The sequence below is a fragment of the Aspergillus heteromorphus genome, assembly GCF_003184545.1.
Source record: "Aspergillus heteromorphus CBS 117.55 chromosome Unknown BO70scaffold_4, whole genome shotgun sequence".
NCBI lineage: Eukaryota > Fungi > Ascomycota > Eurotiomycetes > Eurotiales > Aspergillaceae > Aspergillus > Aspergillus heteromorphus.
Window position 1 is genome coordinate 981,386 of NW_020290409.1, and position 7,858 is coordinate 989,243.

Sequence of the window (7,858 nt, forward strand, 5' to 3'; positions counted from 1 at the left end):
TCTCCCGTGATAACCTGGCTTGTCTTGTCCCGTATCACAGTGCCTGTGGAGAGTGGGGATGGAGCGGAGTATGGTGGATAGTTATGGTGTTACTTCGAATTGTGCTTCTTTTGTCTCGTGGATCCAGGACAGTTGGCGGGTACCTGACCGGCAGGTACCTGGCGCGTGACTTGTCCCCGTCATCTCCCACGCTCTCTGAAATCTCAAGCTTCTCTTCCCATCTACCAATCTGCAGGCCAACCAGGGAATTACGATGTAAACCAACTTGGATCAATTCTTCTGCATAGCACACGTCTCTGCATTTGACGCGCATGATATGTCGCACTCTATTATCTAAGTCCACAAATCTCCTAGGTCAGTGCCAGCCCCCTCCTGGACCGCATGCTAACGTTCATTCACAATTATGCAGTTGGCGTTGACTCCAATAATGGATACGCCCCTCCCACCCGTTTCGAGTCCTTCCGAATATTCCTCGTCTGAAAGCCCACAAAGAGCATTGACAGCACCGATAACGCCTCGGGGAGAAACACCAGCACCACTCTGACAGCAAGGGAGCCGGTACTCGAATTGAGATCCTTTCGCTGGGTGCATACCGCGATGAGCTGGTAGATGACGCGAATTCCCACAAATACCAACGCGAGAAAGACACCTTGAATGAGCTGCATCGACATCTTGTCATCAGCATCGCGGCCATATAAGTTGTGACGGGAAGAGACCTACCGTTGTCCCGCCTTGGTAGTTGGTCCCATCTTTCCGACTCTGAGAGGGAAGCAGTGAGAAGCTGGCCCAAAGAGCCACCAATGCCCAGGTCAAGACCATCAGCCCCACGCCTGTCTTGTAGTGCGTCAGACTGTCTGACTTTGGGTGTCCTTCATAGATATCGAGTGCCCCGGTAACAGCCAGAACAAGGGCGACTGCCATTAAAACAGTTGTCAAGCCAATGAATAACCAGCCGACGACTTTGTTTCGGTCGGGATGGCGATATGTTCGACTATCGATGTTCATGTTAGGAATGACATGATTGGTTATTGGGGAAAGACTGACGCCTCGTGTAGCAAGCCGTCAACGGCCAATACCAGCGGCGAGATACCCACGCCCACGATAATATTGGCTGCCAGGCTACTGCTGTCGTGCACTCCCAAAGCCCCTCCGATCACCCGGGCGACGCAAAATATGACCACATAGTACCAAGCGAGAAACCCGGGCCAGCCATGCCACCATGCGACGAGGTGGACAGGGATTAAAAGGATCAAATAGAATATGAGGTCTGCGACGAAGATGTCGTTCATGGTGACTGACTTTATGAGGATGGATGTAGCTATTTTCAAGAGTACCAAGGGTCAGTGCTGTACGGGGGAAGTTCGTCCCCATATATATTTGAAGATGCCATGCTAATGTTCATAAGATCTAATTGCAACATCCTCGTTAGGAAAGCTCCGCGGTTGCAGCCTGGATATACACAGCCTTGTACCAAACTACAGACCTCTGGGAAAATCGCACTCGATACCCGTTGCGGAAGAGGGCATGGTCATCTCCCGCTCGGCCCCGCCTCAGTCGCTCTTTCTCGAAGAACCATAAAAAGCCTCGGTCAAAATTCAAAGTCGTCAGCCTAACAACCTCAGGGGGGTCAAGCATATCAGCAGTAATCAATAATTTGTGAGGATACGTGGACCCATGCCGATGACATATCACTGCTGTGCCACATGCTCAGCCCCCAGACAGGGCGAGTGGAATTAATCAACGAGGATCAAAGCAACAGTGGCATCCCTGCTGCGCACCACAAGATCCCTGGATGATCCTAGTTGAGGACGGCCTAATGATTGACGCCTGGCCTCCATCTGGGCCGTCAGGTTGGGTCGGCAAAAGTGCGCCAGCAGAGCAGGCGAGATCGGAGATGCGATTGGCCCGGAGAGCCCGCCATGTGGCGCTCGCAGCACTAACCCGATCGGGAATACACTTCGACACTTCCCCATCCGGTCGACTGGCGCCGGCCCTCCTTCGTCACGACCTGACCCTCTGATAAACCATCAACCCGCATCCCCGCCCGCAATATGACCCCTTTAATCGAGCATTCGCGTGCGGGAAAAAAATATTCTCTCAGTCTTCCTTTGCAGGATAATCCACCTCATTCCCCCTAAGTCGCTTATATTTCTCTACAGGGAAAGGACCTCGATCTGCGCATCATGGTGTACCGAGGGAAGCCAAGTTCCGCCTGCGCTTGGTGTCGTGCACGGCGCCTTAAGGTATGCAGTGAGATATGCTCGTCGTAGCGAGATTGACTAGCGTACTGATTCTTCCCCCCAGTGCGACCGGAAAAGGCCATCCTGCTCCTCATGCGTTCGAGCCAGGCGCACATGCACGGGTTATCGCGATATAGTCGCGCTTAGCTTCCAAGACCAGACCGATGAAGTGATCGGAAAGGCCCGTCGTCGCGTGGATAAACAGACAGTGGAGCCATCACCGTCGCCCAGTTCCTTCATCTCGGATCTGTCGACAGTGGCAGATGATGATACTAATGATGATGATCAGGTCCAGCCTGGACCAGGCCCACTGATGCTGCAACACATCCCCGCCCCGACCAGGGATGACGGAATTTCCTTTGTCCTTGCCAATCATGTCGCAACGGGACCCTCCGCCCACGCCCATCTTTCTTTCTTGCCGTCCCTCTTGCAGGCTGTCTCCAACCCGGCTATCACGGCGTCGGTCAACGCTATGGGCCTGGCCACGCTAGCCAATATCCAGAGGAATCCTCGCCTAATGTTGGCGGCGCGTCGAGAATACAGTACCGCATTGTCGGAAACGAACGCCGCGCTTTGCGATCAAGCCCGTGCTACATCTGACTCCACATTAGCTGCTGTTTTGCTACTAGGTCTATTTGAGGTGCGATTTATCGCCCTGCCCACCCCCTTTATTACGCGTCATGCTGAACGTTCAAAGATTGTTACCTGCGATACTCCTGCACTAATGGCACGCTGGGCTAATCACATCGACGGGGCTATGAAAATGGTCGAACTACGCGGTGCCGAGCAGCTTCGCACTCCAACAGGATTAGGTCTATTTATGCAGTTGAGATCGCAATTTGTACGTTTTATGCCAGGAATGATCCAAGCTCCCAGCTCATATCCGTCATTTTACAGGTTCTGAGTAATATCTATCGGAAGAAGTCTACCCCGACATGGTTACTTGAGCTGTCCCAGGATGCCGTAGAACAGCAGGACCTACAGAATGGTTCCATGGAACAACTATTTGCCTACCTGACAAAGACCAGCGACTTGTGCGCTCGGATCAGCGTCGGCACCCACGACGGCCCTACCGCAATCATCTACGAAGCCATGAAGATGGATGCAGACCTTGTCGCGTGGGCCCTCAGCGTCGACCCCAGCTGGCAATACTCTAGGATCAACATAACTCCCGACAGCGAGACAGACCCCCTATTCAGCCCCATTTACGGCGACTATTACCACATCTACTCCAATATCAACTCGGCCGTACTCTGGAACACATATCGCCTGACGCGGATCGTGGTCCACGAGATCATTGGAGCGGTCTGCCAACGGGTCTGCGAGATAAGCGGGGGAGAGAACGCCGAGCACAGGGCCGCCATCCGGCGTAGCGAGGAACTCAGTCTGCAGATGGCGGAGGATATCTGTGCCAGTGTCCCGTTTGTATTCCGATACTCTGCGAGCGTTTGTCCCGGGTTACCACAAGCGTCGGGGGGCATTTTCCGTCTGCACTGGGCCCTGTTTGTCGCGGCGGACTGTTTGGGATCGACTCCCCCCCTGCAGGCCTGGATTCTCGACTGCTTGGATCAGATTGGGTATAATTCGGGGGTTCAGCAGGCGTTGTCCATGTCGAAGATTCTGCGGAGTGGTATGCATCTCGAATGGCTGACGGGGGATTTCAAACGGCTGGGGGCTCCTGCTGGGCAGAGGGATATCAACCAGTCTTTAGATTGACACATGGACGCGATGCTGGGGGGTTGTGCACAGTCACCACCCCTCACCCCAAAGGAAGTCTTTTTGAGCGATGTAGTTTTTTTAGCGTGGATAGTTGAACACAATGAACCTATTCTGTAAGTGTTGCCATTCAGCTTCGATCAATACAAGGGTCTTAGTCTGGCTTCATATAGCTTGGATATGACCCACAAAACGAGGGATGATTCAATGACAGGACAAGGCAGTGCCGATTCCAAAAGGTGGAAGAGAAAGAGAACACGGGAGGGTGCGAGAAGAAAAAGAACACTTTTTATGGCGGCGAAGCGCCCAGCACGTTCCTTCCCAAACGGGAAGGCATGGGTGGGGACTGACGACCGAATGGCCTCAGGCAATAACAGAATCAACATGACCAGAACTGAATCGCACGACACTGTCTCTTAACCATCGAACTAATCCTTTGCATTGATTCCTTTCCCTCTCTACCACCCCTCCATTGACCCTCCCATCCTGTCCTCTCTCTGAATTAAATACCCTCCAAAACATTCGCAGACCTGACCAAAAGACCCCCCCCGTCCGCCACCCATTTATACCCCCCCCTCCCCGCACTCACCACGAGCAAGACTCCCCCCCTGAAGACAGCAGAAGAAACCCAGACAGTCATGTCCAACCAGTACCATCTACGTCAATGCTAAGCTGACGCCATTCGTTCGCAGCAGGGAGGGTGGTGTCACGGCGGTGTGACTGCCTCCGTCAGGGATGACCTCAGGCACCATCACAATCACCATCACCATCACCACCACCACCACCCCGCCGATAGAAGGTTCTAGATGAGACGTCTTGGTTGTGAAGTAATGATCTGCTGGATGTGACGAAGATAGTGTAGTGTCCTGGTAGAAACGACCGGCATGTCAATCTACTTTATTATTACTCTCTTGTCTTTGTGTTGGTTTTGCCTTGGATTTCTATTTTTATCTATCGCCTGTTACGTAACTAGTCGGAACATCTCTCTTTAGTTGTATCGTTTCCCTGATCCTGGCTATAATGAACTATCTGCCTGTCACTGATGTGTGCCATTTAGTTCTAGAGATTCGGATTTCGATACCGCTACCTGACTTCAAGTTATTACAGCCATTCCTGTCAGCCACAGCGCCCAGCCCATCATCATGGTACATCTACGCTTTCCTAATTGGGTCTGGTACCGGCGGTAGTCGTATGTCTCCCAAATCGGGAGTTAGGGCTTAGGGCTACATCATCAATCCATCCAACTGATGGGTGATCAATCGTATCAAGAAAGCCATATAGACTAGACTCCATAGTATTGTGTATAGCACATGCACATGCCAAGTGATACAAAGTTTGTACAATGCCGCCAAAATGAGAGAATGAAGAAAGAAGAAACATGATGAATAGTCGCGTTGCTAGGGCTAGAATCCACAGTACAGGCCCGATGTTATGTGCGCAAGAAATATGACGTGGTGTATTAGTTGTTGGTAGATTGCAAGGCTGGGTTATTGAGATGGCAGATGGGGATTGGATGTGTCGTGGTAGTGGTGGATATTCCGAGTCTAGAATATACCGAACCGCTTTTTTCCTTCTGTGATGCGGTCAGATGGGGTCAGATGGGGTCAGATGGAGGGTAGATAGATGGGTTGACTATTGGGCATACGTACCGGACTTTTTGTTCGCTTTGTTTTTGCGACTGTCGCTTCCGGTGGTAGGGACCTGCCCTTGCCTGACTCCGTCCGCTGCGGCTTGGATGGTTGCGAGACGGTGTTTGGCCCGCATGTCGCCCTGGTCGGCTGCTTTCACGTACCAAACGTTGGCCTGCAGGATGTCGCGGCGGCAGCCGATTCCCGTTTCGGTAAAATACCCAACGGCGTATTGGGCTTTGGATAACCCTGTGACAGTTTAGTAAGTGATAAAGTATGTGAATCATTTGAGGGATGTCGCTCACCAGTATCAGCGGCGCGTTTGGCCCATTCGTATGCTTCGGCCTCGTCTTTCTCCAGAATAGGCTCTGCGCCGATCAGGTACCACGCACACAGCGCCATCATGGCCAGAGGATGTCCACCTTGTGCGGCGGTAGTGTAGAAGTGGATTGATAGGGCAGGGTCCCGGGGACAGTTCAGCTTCCCGTGCTCGTATGCGTCGCCCAGGCGATAGCTCGCCTCGGCGTGTCCCAAGTCTGCGGATTTGGTGAACAGTTGGGCAGCATAGGAAGGGTCAAGGAAGATGTCATCTCCATAGCCAGTCTCGTGTAGTAGGCCTAGCTCATAGGGGCCAGAGTTGTACTGGGCGTCAGCTGAATCAGTGGCGCGTTTCATCCACTTGATCCCCTCCCGGTAACGCTTCCCCAGGCCCATGTCACCTTCCAGGCAAGCCTTTGCCATACGAAGCATCGCACCTGGATGGTTCTTCGACGCTGCTTGACGGTAAAACTGCTGAGCTCTCGTAGCTTCGACCTTGGTACCCCAGCCAAACTCGTAGCAGAGGGCCGTCCTGTAGCATGCCTCGACGTGTCCGTGCTTACTGGCAGCCACAAAGAGGGTAAAGGCCCGATCATAGTCCTCCTTCCCGTTACCGAATAGACCCGAAGCGTAGCCATCGGCTAGGTAGTATTGTGCGAAAGGATAGCTGCGATCAGCCAGACGCTGTAGAATTAACTTTGACTCTCGGAGGAGGCTAGCACGTGTGATTTCGGTCGCTTTGGGGCCGTATACGGAAGATGTGGCATCGGAACCGTCGGGGGGCATTTCAAGCATGGCGTTGATCATGAAGATCGCGAACTCGTACTGAATCGCGGAGTCGTCGGTTTTCTTGACGTTGGCCAGATACATATCGAAGGTTTGCTTGTGGCTGAGTAACGATGCATTATTGCCGATAGACGATTGAAGATGAGAGTTGCCAAACTGCACCGGAGCCGGGCCGGCTTGAGGATAAACGCTGTTGAGCTGGTCGATGAAAGATACAGGGCGGACATCCGGAGATGCGCTCGAATCCCTGGACGATGCGCGTGCCAGAGGATGGGGAGATAGCCTATTGCGTCCTTCGGCCGTTTCTGAAGCTAAGGAGTATACGGAATGAGTCCGATGTTTTCCCGCGGGGCGGCTGTTCGAACGTGGAAGATTCTCTCCAGACTTGGTTGCAGAGGGAGACTGTAATGGTGCCGCGGTAGTCTCGTAGGGGCGATGGTGGTAATGCAGGGGCTCGCACAAGTCCGATGTCTGAGCGGTACTGTCAAGACTGCCGCGTGAAGAGCCGGTTTGGCTGTCCTTTGGATCACCTTGATCCAGCGACGACGTACTGGTATTTGGCAGACTGCCATCCTTCACGCGGGGGTCTACAACGGACCACGAGGCGCTGCTAGTGGGCGTATGCCGGGATACCCGGGCTTCCGCTTGGGACCCATTGCGATCTGACCGATTTTCAGATGACCCGTCGACACCTTTCCCTTCCTTGTGAGGTTGATCCGAGAGGGATAGGTCCGAAAGTGTATCGATGGAAAGTGATAATGCGTAGTCGTCCTGAAGGTCCACTGCCTGATCAGTCTCCTCGTGATTCCTGACCTGTGGAACCGAATATTCTTGGCTTTCCGAACGACCGTGCGGGGTCGATGTGGATGAGGGCAGCGGCTTTCTCGACACACTCATGCTCGGCGGGCGATTCAAACTGGTCCGCTGAGGCAATTCGCGATGGACTGGGGGGATCGGAGGAGAGGATCGGAGATATACCGGAGGCGGGGAAGAGGGCGGCTGGGGGTACCGACCAGCTGCAGAGGTCGCCATTGGAACGGCGCTTCGCTCGGGGACTCGATCGATATTCGCAGATTGAAAATTCCGAGCCAGAACCGTCCCACACGTTATAAGACAATCCCAGCGCTATGCATTGGACATGGAGGCGGCCGTGAGCCAGAGTGGGGGTGG

The 7,858-nt window shown here is 53.3% G+C and overlaps 3 protein-coding genes across 3 annotated transcripts; 1 reads left to right on the forward strand and 2 right to left on the reverse strand.

Annotated features, from left to right (window-relative positions):
• Positions 1-274: 274 nt before the first annotated feature.
• Positions 275-1,319, reverse strand: BO70DRAFT_359511 (uncharacterized protein). The gene is made up of 3 exons (XM_025542558.1): positions 1,045-1,319; positions 721-991; positions 275-659 (listed from the first exon to the last, which is right to left on the reverse strand). The coding sequence occupies exons 1-3, from the start codon at positions 1,287-1,289 to the stop codon at positions 402-404; spliced, it is 774 nt and encodes a 257-aa protein (XP_025402426.1). The 5' UTR covers positions 1,290-1,319; the 3' UTR covers positions 275-401.
• Positions 1,320-2,183: 864 nt separating this feature from the next.
• BO70DRAFT_285242 (Zn(II)2Cys6 transcription factor) lies at positions 2,184-3,956 on the forward strand (the record flags this gene model as incomplete). The annotated part of the gene is made up of 4 exons (XM_025539153.1): positions 2,184-2,243; positions 2,305-2,880; positions 2,938-3,081; positions 3,138-3,956. 4 exons carry the CDS (start codon positions 2,184-2,186, stop codon positions 3,954-3,956), a joined length of 1,599 nt encoding a protein of 532 aa, XP_025402427.1.
• A 1,462-nt stretch (positions 3,957-5,418) lies between these two features.
• chs3 (putative chitin synthase activator (Chs3)) lies at positions 5,419-7,858 on the reverse strand. The gene is made up of 3 exons (XM_025538303.1): positions 5,890-7,858; positions 5,606-5,833; positions 5,419-5,529 (listed from the first exon to the last, which is right to left on the reverse strand). Exons 1-3 carry the CDS (start codon positions 7,718-7,720, stop codon positions 5,501-5,503), a joined length of 2,088 nt encoding a protein of 695 aa, XP_025402428.1. The 5' UTR covers positions 7,721-7,858; the 3' UTR covers positions 5,419-5,500.

Excerpts from the sequence above, each read along its gene's own strand:
- BO70DRAFT_359511 (XM_025542558.1), bottom strand. The coding sequence starts at position 1,289 with ATGAACGACATCTTCGTCGCAGACCTCATATTCTATTTGATCCTTTTA. Across the intron at positions 992-1,044 it reads GACGGCTTGCTACACGAGGC|TCGAACATATCGCCATCCCG; the intron begins GTCAGTCTTTCC and ends GAACATCGATAG. Across the intron at positions 660-720 it reads ACTACCAAGGCGGGACAACG|CTCATTCAAGGTGTCTTTCT; the intron begins GTAGGTCTCTTC and ends ATGTCGATGCAG.
- chs3 (XM_025538303.1), bottom strand. The coding sequence starts at position 7,720 with ATGGCGACCTCTGCAGCTGGTCGGTACCCCCAGCCGCCCTCTTCCCCG. Across the intron at positions 5,834-5,889 it reads CAAACGCGCCGCTGATACTG|GGTTATCCAAAGCCCAATAC; the intron begins GTGAGCGACATC and ends AAACTGTCACAG. Across the intron at positions 5,530-5,605 it reads CAAAGCGAACAAAAAGTCCG|AAGGAAAAAAGCGGTTCGGT; the intron begins GTACGTATGCCC and ends ACCGCATCACAG.